The sequence below is a fragment of the Lepidochelys olivacea genome, assembly GCF_965140295.1.
Source record: "Lepidochelys olivacea isolate rLepOli2 genome assembly, chromosome: 1".
NCBI classification, from domain to species: Eukaryota; Metazoa; Chordata; order Testudines; family Cheloniidae; genus Lepidochelys; species Lepidochelys olivacea.
Window position 1 is genome coordinate 347,647,099 of NC_140411.1, and position 21,765 is coordinate 347,668,863.

The following is a 21,765-nucleotide window of genomic DNA, read 5'->3' on the forward strand; positions in this document are numbered from 1 at the left end:
GGGGGTGTCTGCATCTGTGCCTATAGTACCAAGACTCTAGCACTCGAAGTTGATGGAAACTGATAAGAAAAGCAGGAGTGCTAAATCTCTGTGAAAGAGGCCTCGGTGACGGAAGACCACCATCCCCAAAAGGAGCACTGCTGAGGCTCCAAGTGCTTCTGGTACCATGAAGAGTTTGAGGCTGCTTCTAAGGCCACTACTAAAAAAACCACTGGTTCCAAAGATCTCCTTTGCTTCCAGTAGTCACAACCACACTAGCAAGAACTCAGCATTACCTGACCCTTCAGTACCCTTGGTACTTATGCCCTGGACTGCAACATGTGAATATGTTACTTGGGGGTGCTGATTCCTCAAGACAGATACCTACCTCATACTGACACCAACCTCTTATGTTCTTTGGTATCACAGGAGTTCAGATACTTAAGAGATCTCTGTTTCTAATGAACTGAAATATCCACTGATTACTGGTATCGTACACCTTTTGATACAGAGATCATCTGGGTCACCTGATACCCACATCTCATTGAGTCCTTCTGGTTCTCCAACTTTGATAATTCATGGAGATCAGTTATCACCTCCTTTAGAGAATGTGCATGAGGACTCTGACTCGGATTCTCAGTTTTCAGTTCAAGAGTATCTATTTGAAGAGTGTTTATTCACCTCTGCATACTGAAAGAAGCGAGGATAAACTTCCACCACTTTCAACCAGCTGGGATGACCAATGGTAGCTATCTCTGTCTATGCCCTATGACTCTCTCCAGCAATCTTACTGGGACCCCTAGGTACTATACTGCCAACAGTTTCTAAGGGCTCAGAGTACAAACTGCAGGGAACATAGGAAATTCCATTTCCCTGTGCCTTTGCTCCCTCTTCATCAAACAGAGTTTGTACAAGAGACCTTTGAGGAGCAGGAGGCAAGGGCTGATGAGGAGGTGAAACCTCATCCAAATATCTCCATCCCCTGATGAGGCTATGATGCCCCCTCTACCTTCATGGCAGATGAGTTTTGTCAGTTGCAGGACCTGATGAAGTGAGTTGTGGACATGCTTCAAATTCCTTTTGAGGAAGTTCAGGACTCCCATTATAAACTCGTAGATATTTTGCAAACCTCAACCTTGTTGCAAGTGGCTTTTCCAATTAACAAGGCTCTCTTTGAGCCAGCCACACTGATCTGCTAACCTCCCACCATGGCACCTCCTACATGCCAACAAAAAGTATTACCTTCCTTCCAAGGATTTGGAATTTTTATTTATACACCCCACACCAAATTCCTTAGTTGTGGATGCAGTGAATGAATATGAAAGGCAGCAGAACACCAATGCTGCTCCGAATAGTAAGGACCAGAGGCATCTTGATCTTTCTGGTCACAAGAGCTACTCCTCTCTGACATTACAGTTTAGGATAATGAATCACCAAGCACTCATGTCCAAATGGGACTTCCTGAATTATAACAAATTTAACACCTTTATTGAACATTAACCAAAAGCGCACATGAACAATTCAAAGCCATCATACAGGAAGGTCAGCTTTTAGCAAGAACATCCTTGCAGACCTGCTTGAATCCAGCTGATACCACAGCCCGTTCCATTTCCACCACCATCATGATGAGATGAGTGTCTTGGCTTCAGCTGTTGGGCTTCCCTACAAAAGTGCAGACTATTGGTTAGAACCTTCGTTTTTATGGCCGTAAGTGGTTTTGGGAGTCTACAGATGACACGCTTCATACCTTGAAGCACTACTCTTAGATCCCTCGGGATATATATGCCTGCATATAAAAAAGTTTAGCAGGTCTCAGATGGCACAGAGATCTCACCCAGCTTATTATTCTACCTTCCATAGATCACCCAAGCCACTGGCCAAGATGCTTAGTTATGCCAGCTACTACCATAGCTGTCTCATCCCACTCATCTTTGTCACCCAGGCACAAGTTCTGATGGCTTGGTCCACAGTCTAAACCACCCTCTTAACAAGGATTTATTGCTCCACCATCCCAACCTCCTTCCCCTCTTTGGACACGGTCTATCCCAATTTCAACCTGCTTGGGAGAACATAACATCCAACAAATGGGTTTTGGAGGCCATAACATCTGGTTACACCATCTGTCCCTCCTTCCCAATCCCAGTTTACGTCTGTCCCTCCTTCCCAACCCCCTTTCCCATCCCTTTTCAGGGACCCATCTCATGATCATTTTCTCAGGCAGGAGGTTGCCTCTCTTCTATGTCTAGGGGCTGTAGAACTGGTACCAGTACAGCACAAGTGAGAGCAGTTCTACTCCAAGTACTTTCTGGTGCACAAAAAGAATGGGGGATGGAAACCAATATTAGATCTCAGACATCTGAACAGCTGTGTGAAACATAAGAAAATCCAGCATGGGGACTCTAGCAGCTATAATTCCCTCCCCAGATTCCAGAGATTCGTTTGCGACTCTTGACCTTCAAGGCATCCACTTTCATATTGTAATTCATCCTTCTCACAAGAGGTTTCTTTGTTTCATAGTCATCGAATATCAGGGTTGGAAGGGACCTCAGGAGGTCATCGAGTCCAACCCCCTGCTCAAAGCAGGACCAATCCCCAATTTTTGCCCCAGATCCCTAAATGGCCCCCTCAAGGTTTGAACTCACAACCCTGGGTTTAGCAGGCCAATGCTCAAACCACTGAGCTATCCCTCCCCCCTGTCAATGACAACCACTACTGTGTGCTGCCTGTTGTCTTCTCCTTTGCCCCAAAGATATTCCCAAAGGTTATGTCGGTCATATCTGCCCATCTTTGTCAAATAGAGATAATCATCTTCCCTTATCTCAATGACTGGGTAGTCAGAAGTCAGTCTTATCATGAGGTCCTATCGGTATTGCAAACCACAAGGTCCACAGCTTAGGCCTCCAGTTCCCTCCTGAAAAGTGTGTTTTGACTGCAGTTCAACAGAGAGATTTTATAGAAGCCTTTCTAGATGCCATAACAGGCAAAGTTTACCTTCCTAAGAGTGTCTTCTGCACATAAACATTCTGGAACTGAGAGCAGTCAGGAGGACTTGCTCCCACTTCCTCCCATTGATCAGAGCCAAATCCATCAAGATCATGACAGACAACGTGGCCTGCCTGGTCTACATCAATCATCAGGATGGGGCATGTTCCCCATCACTCTGTGCTGAATTGATGAAATTCCTGAACTGGCACATAGCCAGCTGGATATTCATCACAGCAGCTTATCTTCTGAGCATTCAGAACACCACCAACAACAACCTCAGAAGATGCTTCTTCCAGAGTTACAAATGGGAGTTGGATTCTTAGGTCCCTCCACAACATATTTCTAACCTGAGGGTGTCTAGAAGTCAATCTATGTGCCACTGCAGCCAATGCAAAATGAAACAGTTTCTGTTGGAGAGGGGGACTTGATCCCCAATCACCAAGAGAGGTCTTCCTCATCTCATGGGTGAAGTGTCTCCTTTATGCATACCTACCAATGCCGTTGCTCTTGAAAGTCCTCAGCAAGATCAAGGAGGACAAGGCCAAAGTCATTCTGATTGTACCAACTGGCCTAGACAAGTCTAGTATCCTTACCTCCTTCAACTTACCTCTCACCCACCTTGGTGGCTTCTGACCAGTCCCTGTGAGATGTCTTCAGGATTTCGGTCAGACAGTTCATCCCAAACTGGATGTTCTGCAGCTCCAAGCATGGCGCCTTAATGGTTTTGTGGGTAAGAGTCTTCTTGTTCATCAGATGTACAACTGGTATTGGTAAACAGCAGGAAGCAGTCTATGAGATGCATTTACCTTCAAAAATGAAAGAGATAATCTTTAATGTACCTGTCAACAAGTTTCTCCTGCTGCTCTTTGCTTTCCATTGTCCTAGACTACCTGTTGGAATTGAAAAGATCAGGGCTTTCTATGACCTCTATCAAAATTAACTTGGAAGCTATAACTGCCTTTCATTCATCAGTAGAGGGTTTTTCAGTTTTCACTTATCCTATGTCAAGATTTCTAAGAGCTCTAATTAATCTTTTCCCCAAAATTAGAGACTCTACTCCAATCTAGGACTTGAACCTTGCCCTTAATTGCCTAATTAGAATACCATGCACCATGAGTGGTGGCTATCACTTCTGCCTGGAGGGTTAGGGAACTGGGGCCTTAATGGCAGACTCTCCAGGTACAATGTTCTCCAATGAAAAGGTCTCATTACAACCGTTTCCTAAGTTTTTACCTAAAATACCTTCTGAATTTCAACAGATCCAAGGTTTCAGAGTAGCAGCCGTGTTAGTCTTTATTCGCAAAAAGAAAAGGAGTACTTGTGGCACCTTAGAGACTAACCAATTTATTTGAGCATACGCTTTCGTGAGCTACAGCTCACTTCATCGGATGCCTATGCTCAAATAAATTGGTTAGTCTTTAAGGTGCCACAAGTACTCCTTTTCTTTTAACAGATACAAGGGATCCACAATGTCCATTGCAATGATTTTCAACATGGATTTCTGGGTGTATTATTGCTCGTTATGACTTGGCTGACATTCAGCCTCCCCCTAGCATGATAGCACATTCTACAGAGTCACAGTCTACAGACTGGCTTTACTCAAAGCCGTTCCAAATGTCCCAAAGATGATGAAATCTGCAGAGCTGCAACATGAATCTCTGTGCATACTTTCTCTATCTAACCTTTGTGTTCTGATTCATGCCATTAGATAGGTGCTGCAGTTCACAACACAGCTCTCTTTTCAGTACTGGACTCTGCTCTAAAGCTCCCTCCTCTGTAAGGGGATACTGCTCAGGAGTCACTTGAAGTGGAGCACCCATAGGGACTTAAAGCTCCCTCCTCTGTAAGGGGATACTGCTCAGGAGTCACTTGAAGTGGAGCACCCATAGGGACACTGCTTAAAGAAGAAGGAGAAGGTTACTCACCTTATGCAATAACTGGAGTTCTTTGAGATGTGTGTCTCTGTGGATACTCTACTACCTGCCCTCTTCCCCTCAGCTTCGGAATCTCCCTTGTGGGACTTTGCAATGAGGAAGGAACTGAGGGCCGTTCACTGTGCAGTCTTATGTAGCCTCAGTGCAGGGCATGAGGATGTGTAGGGCATGTGTGTGGGCCAAATGGGCACTGCTACCAAAAAATCTGATTAAAGATGCAGGGTCACATGTACCTGAAGTGGAGCACCCATAGGGAAAGACATCTTGAAGAACTCCAGTTACTGCACAAGGTGAGTAACCTCTTCTTCTATTGAGGGATTCTACTGGCATCCTAACCCAAGGATGTAAGGGTAGTCTAGAGCAGCGTGTCTCAACCTTTTTTGACACCAGGATCTGGCTTGCTGCCTTCCTAAACTGTGTCAGGGAGATCTCAGGAACTGGTGCCAGTCCACAGACCGGTCATTGAGAAACACTGATCTAGAGAACAGGGCACTAGACTGGGATGCAGGTGACCTCAGTTCAGTTCTCAGTTTAGCCACAGAATCCCTCTGTGACCTTGGGCAAGTCACTTAAATCTAATCTGTGTCTCTGTTTCTCATCTGTAAAGTGAGGGTAGAACATCCCTACCTCACAGGAGTGTTGTGATGATGAAATTTATTAATGCTTTAGAGGCACAGAGAGAGTATGGTACTATATCAGTACCTAGACAGAGAGAACTGTTTTGCTGGTGTGAGCTGATGCAGGAGAGAAGCCATTATTCTGAATTATCTAATTTTTTCCCTTCACTTATGCTCAGCAGCTAACATTACTTCAGATAGATTAATCATCTACTTCTGTTGCTGTTTCCATTATACACTCTGTTTTTCGGTTATTTATAGTTAGCTCTTTTAAATTATATTAGTCTGAAGTTTGGAACCTAGATGTGATCTGTTTTCTTTAAAAGAAAATGTAAATGGGTCAAGCCGTTTATTAATTTCCCAAAAAGGTGGGGTTTTTAAAAATTATTTCAGCTGGTGTTTGTTACATCAAATGACATAATCTTAACGTCTCTGGTAAGATTTTCAAAAACAAAATGTCTAAATTTACATTCCATATGTAGGCACCTAATAAGAGGCCTCACTTTCAAAAGTGCAGAGCACCCACAAATGCCCATTGACTTTAAAGGGAGCTGCTGAATGCTCAGGACTTCTGAAAATCAAGCCACTTAATATGGATTTAGGCTAAGATTTTGTAAAAATGGGCACCTAAAGTTAGGCCTCTGTGTTTCTGCAAACACTTTGCATCCTATCCTGCAGGGTGCTTCGGTCAGTGGGAATTAAGGGTGCTTCATGCTACGCACGATTGGGCCCATAATCCTTAGTGTCTTTCATCCCATTTGTAGAGCACTTTGCAAACTATCACCTTGATCCTGCAAACCCTTCAAGTCAATGAGATTACTTTCACAAGAGTTATAAAGGTTTGCAGGATCGATCATAAATATGGTCAAGACTCAATTATCCCACCATTGAAATGTTGCCATGTCTGAGGTGGAGCTGGGCAACTCTTTTAACAGTCCACAGCAACTGTAACTGCAGAGGGAATTTCAGAAAAGATGGTAAGTCCAAGTTACAATCTGAGCAGGATACACCAGGTTTAACATCCTTCTTTTTGCAAAAAATGCTATGGGATTTTTTAAGGAAATATTTTGTGCTCTTTTCATGTTTAAATCATGCATAAATGCACACACTTGATTTTCCATTGCTTTCTTTGTCTATGCAGTGAATGACATGAATAGTATAGACTCATAGATTTTAAGGTCAGAAGGTAACATCATGATCATCTAGTCTGACCTCCTGAATGTTGCAGGCCACAGAACCTCACTCACCTACTCCTGTAATAGACCCCTAACCTCTGGCTGATTTACTGAAGTCCTCAAATCATGGTTTAAAAACTTCAAGTAACAGAGAAACCACCATTTACACTAGTTTAAACCTGCAAGTGAGCCATGCTCCATGCTGAAGAGGAAGGTGAAAAACTACCAGGGTCTCTGTCAATCTGATCCGGAGAAAAATTCCTTCCCGACTCCAAATATGGCAGTCGGACCCTGAGCATGTGGGCAAGACCCATCAACCAGACACTGAGAAAGAATTCTCTGTAGTAACTCAGAGCCCTCCCCATCTAGTGTCCCATCACTGGCCATTGGAGATAGTTGTTGCTAGCCTTCGCAAATCGACTACATGCCATTGAAGGTAGTCTCATCATGCCATCCCCTCCATAAATTTATCAAGCTCAGTCTTGAAGCCAGATAGGTTTCCCACTCCCCTCTCCCCCATACATTAGATTAGATCAGTTCCCTTGATGATATGCTGTTCCCAAAGACCTATATGATGCCAGTACAAGTGTCCATTGTAGGAAGTGTAATAGTGCCTTGTCAAGGTTCCTCCACCACTCTGAACTCTAGGGTACAGATGTGGGGACCTGCATGAAAACCTCCTAAGCTTACTTTTACCAGCTTAGGTTAAAACTTCCTCAAGGTACAAATTAATTTTATCCTTTGTCCTTGGAATAACCACTGCCACCACCAAACTCTAACTGGGTTTACTGGGAAACGTAGTTTGGACACGTCTTTCCCCCCAAAATCCTCCCAGCCCTTGCACCCCACTTCCTGGGAAAGGTTTGGTAAAAATCATCACCAATTTGCAGAGGTGACCACAGACCCAAACCCTTGGATCTGAGAACAATGAAAAAGCATTCAGTTTTTTTACAAGAAGACTTTTAATAGAAATAGAAGTAAATAGGAATAAAGGAATCACCCCTGTAAAATCAGGATGGTAGGTACCTTACAGGGTAATTAGATTCAAAACATAGAGAATCCCTCTAGGCAAAACCTTAAGTTACAAAAAAGACACACAGACAGAAATAGTCATTCTATTCAGCACAATTCTTTTCTCAGCCATTTAAAGAAATCATAATCTAACGCATACCTAGCTAGATTACTTACTAAAAGTTCTAAGACTCCATTCCTGTTCTATCCCCGGCAACAGCAGCATACCAACAGACACAGACCCTTTGTTCCTCTCCCTCCTCCCAGCTTTTGAAAGTATCTTGTCTCCTCATTGGTCATTTTGGTCAGGTGCCAGTGAGGTTACCTTTAGCTTCTTAACCCTTTACAGGTGAGAGGATTTTTCCTCTGGCCAGGAGGGATTTTAAAGGGGTTTACCCTTCCCTTTATATTTATGATATGCCTTGTTTGTTTTTCCTCCTTGCAGCACTTTGCCTAGTCTTGATGCTCCCTACCCCATGTTAATATTAGTTGGACCCATGGCCTGTGGAAAGCGGGAACTTTCTCACAGGATCTGCAGACAGTTCAACAATTTCTTCAGATACAGGTAAATTTACTCTATCAGTTTAAGAGACCATCGAGTGCAGTCATGGCTCAAATTGTTGCTTTTTTTTTTTTTTTTAAGTTAAATATTACAGAAGACTGTTAAATGGTCATTGCAAGGCGTTCTGTCTCCTACTAGATCTAGGCTGTCTGAGGTCATCATATAATATCTCCTTATTTTTTAATATGCTATATAAATTATCAAGATTCTTTTAAAAGTGAACTGCAAAGCAAAATCAGCACCTTTTTACTGCTCCTTTTATCTGTCTGTCCATCCATCCATTCATCTGAACTTTTCCTTTAGTTCATGTTACTGTGTCACAGTTCAGGGCAACTGCACTTGTATTTCCCCTCAGGTTCAGCAAGGGCACCTACTGTTGGCTTCCAGCTCCCCAGCTATTTTCTTTCTGGATGGAGGCCCGTATCCCTCTCCCTTTGGACCAGGGTATTCCCAGGCTGCATAGTTCCCTACCTTCACTGTGTATTTCCCAGCACAGACAGGTTGCTCAAGAACACCCCCTTACTTTCTCTTCAGAGACAACAGAGTGATTGTCAACAGATATGTTATCACACAGCACTTCCTAGGCAAGCCTACTTTAGTCTTAAGGTACAAAACATTACAGAGAAAATATACTAAAACAATAAAAAAACTTACATGCATTCCAAAAGGTTGCCAAATAACCCCAAGCCTATCATGGGTTCTGGAGGACCCAGTCCTTCAATCCCTACCCTGAGGATTGGGACCCTCCATGGACCAGGGGTCCTGTCCATTTTCTGAATCAGGAAGAAGGCCATGAGCCAGTTTAAGACCAGCCTATTTGTCCAAAAATTCTTTCCTTATCTGTCAGTCTCTGGAGAATCCAGTTGGAAATAGTGTATGTATACTTTGCCATGGGGGTGGTTTCTCTGGAGATGTTACAACCTGAGTGAATTTGCCTAATCACCCCCTGCTCTTCTGCTATTTACCTTTCCCATGGAAATACATACAGTTCCACAATAACACATACACAATTGCATTTTTAATACAATGAACTCCAAAGATGTTAAAACTAACTCTGTAAGGTTTAACTTAATTCAGTAAAGTTCATTCAGGATATTTCAAGAAACTGCCAGCCTGCCACACCCCACTACAAAAGTGTTAGGGTGCATCTATACAGGGCACCTACATATTGCATCCAGAAGTGAATAGGATGCCAGTGTAATTACTGAACTATTACAATATGCTTTCTGTGACTAATGCCGACAAAGTGGGAATCCTCCATTCTTCACCAGCTGTAGAGTCTAAATTTCAAGGTAGCTGGACCAGTGTAATAATCTTTTTGTAGCTAATTCTGACAAAGCAAATGGGCCTCCTTCATTCTTCACCAGCTGTAACTTCTACCTTTCAAAGGTAGTGCTATATAGTACACATTGCAGTAATCTGTGTAGCCATGTGTTACTGGTGCTCACTTGTTGCATTTTGCCTTATTTTAAACTATAAGTTCCTCAGGGCAGGGACTATGTATGTATCTATATACATTACTATGTATATGTACAGCACCTAACACAATGGGGCCTCTGGGTACTAATGTAATAAGTCATAAGAATAGAGCCTTAAGTGCATATATAATAGTTGACAATGTAGAAGCGGAATTAGTTCTTTGGATGCCCAGCACCACAGAACCCTAGACTGAGTATCAGTGATATTATATAATAGGCACCTCCTTCAACTCAAGTCCTATAATGTGAAGATCTGCTGGGTGTTTGTAATATTTTATAATGCTAGATTAAGTCACATGACTAGCAAGTCCAAAGGACTTTTTGACAGAAAAGCTGTGATGGTTACAAGATTGGAAAAATCATGCACAATGAGTGCTTTGAGAGACCAGCTTGGAAATTATAACTAATTGAAAACTGGCCCGAATTTTCCAAGCACTGTCTGATTTCCAAAAGCATTGTTTTTTATATGTATTATTCCTCAAAAGTTTTATGTATGAGAAAAAAGGAGAGAGAGAATTTTAACAGAGCAGAACATTGCAACTACAAAGCAAAGTTGTATTTTAATTATTCAGTGGAGATTTCAGCAATTTTATGGCTTACTGTTTTAAATTTCAAACAGTCCACTCATTAAAAATGTATTTCGTGTAAGGTATCCTGGCAGTTCAAATGTGAACATGGCCTTGCAATTAAAAAAGTTGTAATGGGTAAAAGTCTTTCAAAAAATAAATAAAATGAAATTGGACACCGAGACCATCTGGTTTGTGCTCAGGAATGTCCTTTAAAGCTGGATATGTTTGTAATATCTTTGAGAAAATCAAGCCTTTGAAGTTAAAGTTTTATAGGGTCCATGTGCACCACACTGTTCTCATTTGCCATAGTTCACTGATAAAATAGTGGTACACACTAGTGCTGCTACAGTTAAGGATCTGTCAGCCTCTGCATTATAAACTTAATTTCTTAGTGGTTTATAACTCAGTTGTATTAAAGAAAAGAATTTATTCCACATTAAATCTAAGATCTCAGTACAGGGGAAAAAAAAATCTCTCCCCTTTGACTTAGATATTTATTTATTCAGGAGTGTATTAATAGGAGGGTTGTATGTAAGACCCAGGAAGTAATTGTCCTGCTCTGCTCAGCATTGGTGAGGACTCAGCTGGAGTACTGTATTCAGTTTTAGGCACCACTCTTTAAGAAAGATGTGGACAAATTGGAGAAAGTCCAGAGAAAATCAACAAAAATGATGAAAAGTTTAGAAAGTCTGACTCATGAGGAAAAGTTTAAAAAAACCTGGGCATGTTTAGTCTTGAGAAAAGAAGACTGAGGAGGGACCTGATAACAGATTTTAAATATTTTAAGTGCTGTTATAAAGAGGACAGGGATCAATTGTTCTCCGTGTCCACTGAACATAGGACAAGAAGTATTGGGCTTAATTTTCAGAAAGGGAGATTTAGGTTAGATATTAGGAAAACTGTCCAAATATAAGTTAAGTAAGGAATAGGTTACCTAGGGAGGTTGTAGAATCCCCATTATTGGAGGTTTTAAAGTACAGGTTAGACAAACATCTCAGGGATGGTCAAGGTCCTGCGTCAGCGTGGGGGTTATGACCCAAAAGCGGGTCGCAAGAATGTAGGAAAGGGTCGTGGCTGTCTGGAGCCATCCCATGGGCGGGCGAGAGCCCAGAGCCTTGCCACCCGGGGCTGAAGTCGCAGAGGTCACATAAAATCATGGAATCCATTACCTCTGTGACCCATTTGTAGCCTCATAAATTAGACAATCGAATGCAAAGCGGGAAGTTATGGGAGATGAGTGTTCCATGTAGAACTTTCAGTGACGAGTGTGCATTTTAATCACAAAGTGAGTCTTTAGTCAGTGAAATGGATACATTTTAAACCTGTTCTGTTGCAACTGCAAGTACAAGTGATAGCAGGAATTCATCACAGCCTAAGAAGAAAAATAATCATAGGTACGACCCTGTTTACTTAAAGCTTGGGTTTTCATTTATTGAGGACCGAAATGATGAACACAGGCCACAGTGTGTCATCTGCTTGAACTGTTAGCAAATGAAAGCCTAAAACCATCAAAGTTACATAGGCATTTCTAGACAAAGCACTCTAGCTATAAAGACAAGCCTCTTGATTTTTTTAAACAAAAAAGGAAAGATTTGGAAATGTCACAAAAAACACTTGAATGTGTATCTACTATCTGGGAGCAAGCATCGCATGCTTCTTACCTTTTTGTGCACTGCATTGTGAAATGTAAAAAAGCTCACACGGTCACTGAGAAGTTAATTTTACCTTCTGCTATTGACATGTGCACTGAATTATTGGGTGAGTCAGCTGCAAAAAAATTAAAAACAATCCCTCTCTCCAGTGATACAATACAGAGAAGAATCTGCGATATCTTAGAAGACCTCAAACTGCAAACAGCTGATAGTCTTTCAGTACGCGACTGTTTACAGACTGATACAGAGTGCGATTTGATACATATCTTGCTGGTTTTTGTGAGGCACATGTGGGAAAGTGATTTTCAAGAATCATAGAATCGTAGGATGGGAAGGGACCTCGAGAGTCCAGTCCCCTACACACAAGGCAGTACTAAGTATTATCTAGACCATCCCTGACAGGTGTTTGTCTAACCCGCTCTTAAAAATCCCCAATCATGGAGATTCCACAAGCTCCCAAGGCTATTTGTTCCAGTGCCTAACCACCCTGACAGCTAGGAAGTTTTTCCTAATCTCCAACCTAAGCCATTTTGCTGCAATTTAAGCCCATTGCTTCTTGTCCTATCCTCAGAGACTAAGGAGAACAATTTTTCTCCCTTTTCCTTGTAACAACCTTTTATGTACTTGAAAACTGTTATCATGTCCCTTCTCAGTCTACTCTTCTCTAGACTAAACAAACCCATTTTTTTTAGTCATCCCTTGTAGGTAATGTTTTCTAGACCGTCAAATCATTTTTGTTGCTATTCTCTGGACTTCCTCTAATTTGTCCACATCTTTCCTGAAATGTGGCGCCCAGAACTAGACATAATATTCCAGTTGAGGCCTTATCAGTGCAGAGTAGAGCGGAAGAATTACTTCTCGTGTCTTGCTTACAACACTCCTGCTAATACATCCCAGAACGATGTTTGCTTTTTTTGCAACAGTGCTACACTGTTGACTCATATTTAACTTGTCATCCACTATGACCACCAGATCGTTTCTGCAGTACTCTTTCCTAGGCAGTCATTTCCCATTTTGTATGTGTGGAACTGATTGTTCCTTCCTAAGTGGAATATTTTGCCTTTGTCCTTTATTGAATTTCATCCTATTTACTTCAGACCATTTCTCCAGTTTGTCCAGATCATTTTGAGTTTTACATCTATCCTCTAAAGCACTCGCAACCCCTCCCAGCTTGGTATTGTCTGCAAACTTTATAAGTGTACTGTCTATGACATTATCTAAATCATGGATGAAGATATTGAACAGACCCAGACCCAGAACTGATCCCTATGGGACCCCACTTGATATGCCCTTCCAGCTTGACTTTGAACCATTCATAACTACTCTCTGGGAATGGTTTTCCAACCAGTTCTGCACCCACATTATAGCTCCATCTAGGTTGCATTTCCCTAGTTTGTTTATGAGAAGGTCATGTGAGACAGTATCACAAGCCTTACTAAAGTCAAGATATACCACATCTACTGCTTCCCCCCATCCACAAAGCTAGTTACCCTATCCAGTACTTGTTTAGTGTGGATTTGCCTACTTCTACTACTGCTGCTGATATATTTGTTGCATTGGATGATTACTTGGAGTCGGTGGGATTGAGCTGGTCGAAGTGTATTGGTGTTACAACTGATGGAGCTGCTTCAAAGACAGGGAAACATTCAGAAGTTATTCAGATAATCTTTTTGAAAGAACCCAGTGCAATGTGGAACCACTGTTTCCTGCACAGGGAGGCATTATCAGCTAAAGACATGGTACCTGAGCGTCACAAAACTCTTAAAGATGTTGTCAAAATTGTGAATTACATCAAACAATATGCCAAGAATTCATGATGCTTTCAAGTTTTCTGTCAGGAAATGGGCAGTGCACATTACATCTGCTTTACGATGCTGAGGTTCGCTGGATGTCCCATGGCAAAGTGTTGTCTCGTGAATTTGAACTTAAAAGTGAGTTGGCAGCTTTTTTTTTTTTTTTTTGGAAGAAAAAAAAATCTCACCTGGCAAAGCACTTCAGTAATGACACATGGCTTCCTCATGTTGCATATATGGCAGATATATTTGATTATCCAAATTATTTGAATCCATCTTCACACGGAAGAGGGCACGATCGCTTTGAGCAAACTGATAAAATTGTTGCATTAAAAAAAAACTTTCTCTGGTGAACAAACATGTTTCAAATAATAGAATGGACATGTTTCGTAATGAGTGTCTAGAAACAAAAAATTGGAAAGATTCTGCTAGCCAGGAAGCACTGAAGAAAACAATCAGTAATCATTTAACTAAATTACACAAAAGATTCTGAGATTACTTTCCAGACAAAGAACTCAAGGGAAAAGAATGGATACTAATGGATACTATCCAAATGGATCTATTTGGAGTTGTGTTGGAAAATGTTAGTCTACTATGGAGGAAGAATCTCAGCTGGTCGAGTTATCTTGTGATCGCAGTCTACAGAGAAAATATACTGAAATGAGCCTTCCCCAGTTTTGGTGCAGTGCTGCTGTTGGAATATCCTGCTCTTGCTTGCCAGGCTATTATAGTCATTTTGCCTGTCAGTATAACATACTTGTGAGAAACTGAATTCTCTGCCCTGACTCAACTGAAGAACAAAAGCAGAAAGAGACTGGATGTTGAAAATGACCTTTGGATTGTGCTGACTAAAATTACACCAAACTTTGATTAAACTCATCAAAGAGCATAGAATCATAGAATATCAGGGTTGGAAGGGACCTCAGGAGGTCATCTAGTCCAACCCCCTGCTCAAAGCAGGACCAATCCCCAACTAAATCATCCCAGCCAAGGCTTTGGCAAGACTGACCTAAAAAACTTCTAAGGAAGGAGATTCCACCACCTCCGAAGGTAACGCATTCCAGTGTTTCACCACCTCCTAGTGAAAAAGTTTTTCCTAATATCCAGCCTAAACCTCCCCCACTGCAACTTGAGACCATTACTCCTTGTTCTGTCATCTGCTACCACTGAGAACAATCTAGAGCCATCCTCTTTGGACCCCCCTTTCAGGTAGTTGAAAGCAGCTATCAAATCCCCTCTCATTCTTCTCTTCCGCACACTAAACAATCCCAGTTCCCTCAGCCTCTCCTCATAAGTCATGTGTTCCAGTTCCCTAATCATTTTTGTTGCCCTCTGCTGGACTCTTTCCAATTTTTCCACATCCTTCTTGTAGTTTGGGGCCCAAAACTGGACACAGTACTCCAGATGAGGCCTCACCAATGTCAAATAGAGGGGAACGATCACGTCCCTCGATCTGCTGGCAATGCCCCTACGTATACATCCCAAAATGCCATTGGCCTTCTTGGCAACAAGGGCACACTGTTGACTCATATCCAGCTTCTTGTCCACTGTAACCCCTAGGTTCTTTTCTGCAGAACTGCTGCCGAGCCATTTGGTCCCTAGTCTGTAGCGGTGCATGGGATTCTTTCGTCCTAAGTGCAGGACTCTGCACTTGTCCTTGTTGAACCTCATCAGATTTCTTTTGGCCCAATCCTCTAATTTGTCTAAGGCAGCAAACTCGGGTTTCTCATTAAATGGAACCTAGGATTTATTATACTGTTGTTAATCTGTTCCTGTTGTTGATTTCTGCCTTTAACTTTGACTGTTGATCTTCTTTAACTTATTACTATTGTTGTTATTACATGTAGTGGGTAAAAAGTATTTTGGGGCCAAAATACTCATGTGTTTTCTACTTAAGCTATTTATTGGGTCGGGATTGGCCACAAGTGTTTACAAATGGGTCCTGGTCCAAAAAAGGTTGAAAACCATTGGACTAGATGACCTGTCAAGATCTCTTCCAGCCCTAGATTTCTATGATCAAATTAATAAAATTACAGGGAAACAAGAGAGGCTTTACAAGATCTTCATTATCAAAACTCAAAAGAAATAAAAACAAGAAGGGCCTTGTTTTTGGAAGGGGTTTTTTATTTATATTACTGTAGCACCTAGGAGCTTTAGTCATTGACCAGGAACCCGTTGTGCTTGGTGCTGACTAGTTTATGGTATTAGGAGTCCACTGAAACACCTATGGGACAAAAAAAGAGAACGGAAAGAAATAAGCAGTTCAAAGTTAAACACAAATGGTACATCTACTCACATAGGTTTTGGCATAGAAAGTAATAGACATACAAGGGTCTGATTCTCACTCACAGTAGGGTTCTTTTACACTACTCTGGCAATGTAAAAGGGCCTAAGTATAAATGAGAACCAGGCTCATAAGTATTCTATTTTTCATCAGTTACCCAATACCCATACCAAATAAAGCATGTTTGTGTCACACTTGGGAATGAAATCTGGGTTCCCAGACCTAGACAATGCTGCCCCTAAGTGTGACATGGCTTTTTTTCATTCTGTGATCTCTAGCTTGAGGCTTCAAGACCCAAAGCTCAGCAAACAAGCTGTCTGTCCAGTTTTATTTTGCAAAGCTGGTTAAAATCCATTATCAGTGTTTTAATAACCCAGCCAGGCTCCATATATTTAGATGTGAATATTTTTTGCTATGTTTTGTCTGAGATGGAGCAGTCAAGAAGACAAAATATTGTCAGTGTAAGTCTATGCATAACATTTTTGTTCTGCTTGTCCTGTGGCACAAAAACACTATTAGCAAAGTACCACCTCTCAGGAATGTGACCCACTGTTAGGAGTGACTGAGGACCATATGCTGGTGCTTATGTGAAACAGAATGTGTAGGAAGGGACTGGAGCCTTTAAACTAAAATTTCTTCATATGTAGACTTAGCTATTTGGCCAGATTCATATTTGTATGACCCTCATCTCAAAAGAAAGTTCATGTGTCAGATACTTCAAATGGTTACTCTTAAATAGAAGTGTGCATTTGAAATAGTTCCCTTTCCTCCCCCTACTTCCAGCCAATCTCATTGATTCCAGCACTGATACCCTCTTACTGCTGGTTCTGGAGCTCACCACTGGTCCCTCCATCTACTTCTATTAGTTGCTCAACCTGCCTCCCACCACCCCTCCTGTATCTAAGATTCCTATATATCAGCCAGGAGTCAACAAAGCGGGGGTGGGGGGGAGGATGAATTTATCACTTCCCTACTTATCGGTGCTGTGACAGCTTCCACACAGACGTCCTGTGTGTTTGGATTTATAGCCCAAATGTAATACAGTTTTTTTGCATTTATAGTTATTCTTTCAAATATGCAGCATTAGTGGTATGATTTTGCACCTCTTTATTGTCCTCATATTTCTTCTCTGCTTAAAATAAAATGATTTCTCGTGCTCTTCCCTCCTCCTCCTCCACTACCAGCTTCTTAAATGATTGAAAACTGGTGGTTCCTTTAACATATCATATATCTTCCAGCCCCTGTCACACCACGAGGGCATCTTACTTCGGAGAAGACAACAGACTTGATTACTACTTCATTTCTCAGGAGGTGTTTGACAATATGTTGAACATGGTAAGAATTGGACTTGTGTCTTGGTAGGCCTAAACCTGTAGTATCAGTGAGTTCACTGGATCTCACTGAAACAAAAAGTTTCTAAAGGCCTGATTTCTGAAAAAATGAGATGTGTGCACAATTACATGACTAATATGCATGTCCAGTAAGCACAGTTTCATGTGCAAATTAGGTGTTTATTTGTGCAAATGGTCAGCTAGACTGTCTCTTACTGTGTTTAGCTACAGTACCTTTTACAGTGGGGCACATAGATCAGTTGGAGTCTTTAGGTACTATTGTAATATTAATAAATAATAGGTCATTTGCATATGTGAATACCAAGTGTGTGTGTGTGTGTGTGTGTTGGGGGGTGGGGAGGATAGGGGTGCTAGAAAGCCAAAACGAGGCTTGTGGATAGGGTCCTACCATGTTTCTCAATGTTCTAGGAGCCCTATGGGGAGCACAGGATTTAAAAGATAGCAGATTGACCCTGGAGACATTGTACCTGCTTCTCTTCTCTCTCTAGACAGAATGTCTCCAGCTACTGCTTCTGGTGCATATCTGTACTCCCAGTGCAGTTTGGGCGCAAAAAGCCCAATTATAGTACTTTATTGGTAGATACACAAGGCCTACACATTCATAAGCCATTGAATTGATGTTTAGTGTTTACCTCTCAATGACAGTGTGGTTTAATTTCCAAAGAATATCTTTGGACACAAAGTACTGGGCACCAAAGTTTTTTTTTGCCAAGTTTCACTGTTGAAATTTATTTCCCAAGTATATGTTCCCCTTGCAGGTTTGCTTTGTGTACCCACTTTCCTCTTTGGTATCTTCTCTTTTATCCGGTGCTGCCATTCATTTTGAGGCACTGTCAAAGGAAGATGCCTCTTGCTTTAGATCTTGTGCTTCTTTGCAGGGTGAATGAATAACCAATGTAAAGTTGTAATCCATCAGCTGCTTGTTTTCAATGAGCTGATGTTTTATTATTCCCAAACAATGTACAGCCTGCACCCTTGAGGCCTGTTCTTTGCTGCTCTCTGCAAGTTGTGCACCCCAGGTGGCCTTGTTATCACTGATGATTTAGGCTTTGTGGAGCTGTATACTAATGGTAACCAAGTCTAGAACAATAATTTTTACTGTGCTTCTGTAGGAAAGCTGTTTTCATTACAATCTTTCCATTGTCATGACACATCACCATTTTAATTTCAGGGGAAATTTATTGCAACCTATAAATATAGCAGCCACTACTACGGATTAGGAAGAGATACTGTAGAATCCATTGCCAGAGAGGGACTGGCAAGCTGTGTTCATTTGGAAATAGAGGTAGGCGTTACTATTACTTAACCATTATAACATCATCGAAAAACAAAACATGGAAACGTGTTCATTATCAATCCAAAAGAATAACATTTACCTTTGTAGTTTCTGCTCTAATTAAATAATTCTCATTATGAGAATTCCTCTCATGTGAGAGGAAGGATGATGTAGTGGTCAGGGCACTAAGGTAGGACTTGGGAGACCCAGGTTCAATTCCCTGCTCTGCTACAGACTTCCTGAGTGACCTTGGGCAGGTTACTGGGCCTAGATGCACAAAAGGAGTTAGATGTTGCTAAGCTGAGCATCAAAACCCACAACATTTGGGAGTCTAGAAAATCATAGAAACATACTGCGATTCACGAACCCTGAGTTAGGTGCCTAGGCTCCCCATACAATGAATGGGGAGAGATAGGGGCCTTAAAATGCTATTCACAAAAGCTAGCTTGCCAGGCAGGGAAACACCTAAGCTAGCCAGAGGAAGATGACCAGAGGGATGTGTGCTAAGTCCCTCAAGGAGATAGATGTCTAAGATCAGGCTGCAGGGAGGTGCCATCTCTGCTAGCAAGTCACAGATGGGATACCCCTCCCTTATAACTTGTAGCCCAGTGGTTAGGGTACTCATCTCGGATGTGGGAGATGCCTGCTTCAAGTTGTCCCTCCCAGGTGGGTTTGAACTGAGATCCACCACCTCTCGGGTAACTGCTGTAACCACTGGCTATGGGATATTCTGTTATGGGGCTCCCTCATTCTCTCTTGTTGAAGCTTTTCCACTGTGAATAAATAACTAAAGAGTCATTGGAGTAGGATGAGTGGAGCCTGGGTGAGTGCTCTAACCACTGGACTATAGAGTCATTCTCATGCTTGTGCTCGCTTGCGCTCTCTCTCTCTCTGACCTACGTGACTCTTTAATTATTGATCCACAGTAAGACAGCTTCAACAGGAGAGATTGAGACAGCCCCACAACAGAATACCCCATAACTCAGTGGTTAGAGCTCTCACCTGAGAGGTGGTAGATCTCAGTTCAAATCCCTTCTTCCTCTCAGGTGGAGGAAGGACTTGAACCAGGCATCTCCCAGATGAGTACTCTAAGCACTGGGATAAAAAAGTTATGCCCTCTCTGGTGGTTTTGTGTCAATTTGCCTGAGGGGCCCAATCTGGTAGGCTGCCTCTGAGCACACCTTCCGAATCAGGCCCCCCTGTGGTTTGGCAGCCGAACATCTTTCTTCTCCTGGTTTGTAGATTGCTCTGGGACTTGTGGGAGGCAGCAGTGCACATGCACAGAGACAGAAACATTGGTGCCTAGCGAACTTTTTATTGCAAAAATATAGGTGCCGAGTAAATTTAGGTGCCTACAAGATTCAGTGGGAGTAGTTTATGTGCATTATTATTAATCATTTATATATTGCCAGAAATGTACAAGCCACTGTATAGCGATAGCTCTGTATCAAAGGGCCAACAATTAAATGGTCTGATCTTGCAATCTGAGTGCCTATTTTGAGGTATTAGCATATTCAACTCCCATTGACTTTAACAGGCATTGAGGATGCTCAGCTTCTCACAGGCTAGGACCCTAAATTCACAAGTGAAGACAAACTGGACATGACACAGTGGGATGTGTCTCATAAAGCTTGACTGCTTCTCAAAATAGGTGTATTACTAAATGATGGAGAAGTTAGGGCCTGTATATGAATAGGGAAGTTACTTTGTCTTTATTGGATATTATCAACAGCAATATCATAAACATCTAGTTAAGAAATATCTCTGGTGCCAGAGTTCTAAAGCGTGTAATAATTATGCAGCAGTCTGCATTGCTGTGGCCTCTACCTGTTGATGACAAACCATAATGGTGAGTTATGCATCTGAAGCAGAAAGGCTTCAAGTTCATTATCATCTCCTAAGCCCCTAACAAAAGTGATTCATGCCTATTAAAAGAACACTTTAATTATGGTTCATGAGCTGAGGCTAAACATTTGAGCCATTTAATACCCTTTAATCTATCACCTCTGCACTGTTAGGAGGTGGGATTTGTCCCCTTTGTAATAACTATATTTCTAGTCAGTGAAGTACCTGTTGCATTCTGCAACACAGTGAGGGGAGATGTTCCAGGGCACTTTCAGGACCCATCCCTTGTTTACGTGGCCATTGGTGCATACAGTTACCCCATTTGAACATAAAATTGCAGTGGCTGCATGTGCACATTAGGTGTACAATTTAAGTTTCAATCCTATTTTTCAGATACGTCTTCAGTTTTAAGTTTTGGTTGGCCCCCACACAGACTCCATCCCCACCCCTCATTTTAGTGATGTATCATTTTTGGTTTTTGATTTGTTTTACACTTGAAGGCACATTTTGTTGCTTTTGTAGACAGAGCTTATTGCAAACACGAGGGGTTCCTTGCATCTCTCTATTCCCACCACTTTGTGGGCCACCCTCCGATTCCTTTTTATTTCAGGGGCATATGTAAGTAAGGTCAGGTCTACGCTATATGCTTACTTCGGTATAACTAGGTCACTCAGGGGTGTGAAAAATCCACACTCCTGAGCGACACACTAAACTGACCTCAACCCAGTGGTATGTTGGCTGGATGCTGCAAATTATGATGCTGTCGGGAGAGAGTGTCTTCAGCAGACGCTACAACTGTGCAGCTGCATCAGTGCAGCTGTACCAAACCAAGCTTGTAATGTAGACCTGCCCTAAGTGTAGGTATGTAAGACCCTCATCCCGCAAATACTTTTGTACTTGAACAGTGTCATTGAAGTCAGTAGAACTGTTCTCATGCTTGAAGTTAATCATGTTCAGGTTTATAGGATTGGAGGCCTACGGTACTCACTCAGGACTCATTTTTGCTGGTTAGGCCTAGCCGTAGATTGGATGGGATGGAGCTATATAGCTCTGTCTTCTCTCCTTTGCCTTTGGGCATTTGTATATCCCAGATGGTTGTGGGGGAAGTCAGGATGGAGCAGCCCATATGGTACCCAGAGCAGACAGCTGCAGTTTTGTCTGGCCCTTACATATTAGCCTTCCTCCCCTCACCATTATATAGCCACATATGCAGAATTTGGACTCAAACAGAGAAGCCAGTTGATCTGTGCCAA

At 42.0% G+C, this 21,765-nt stretch overlaps 1 protein-coding gene and 1 long non-coding RNA gene across 7 annotated transcripts in view; one reads left to right on the forward strand and one right to left on the reverse strand.

Annotated features, from left to right (window-relative positions):
* The window catches only part of LRGUK (leucine rich repeats and guanylate kinase domain containing), an 84,370-nt gene that overhangs the window by 33,104 nt on the left and 29,501 nt on the right, over positions 1–21,765 (forward strand). For all 6 annotated transcript variants that reach the window (XM_084619042.1, XM_084619043.1, XM_084619044.1 and 3 more), the window contains exons 11-13: positions 8,147–8,266; positions 17,278–17,374; positions 18,563–18,676. In XM_084619042.1, coding sequence (XP_084475168.1) covers positions 8,147–8,266; positions 17,278–17,374; positions 18,563–18,676 — 331 coding nt within the window. The remainder of the gene's footprint in view (positions 1–8,146; positions 8,267–17,277; positions 17,375–18,562; positions 18,677–21,765) is intronic.
* Positions 1,522–8,079, reverse strand: LOC311515778. The gene is made up of 3 exons (XR_014710228.1): positions 7,879–8,079; positions 3,572–3,770; positions 1,522–1,641 (listed from the first exon to the last, which is right to left on the reverse strand). It is a non-coding gene; the product is annotated as an uncharacterized lncRNA (long non-coding RNA).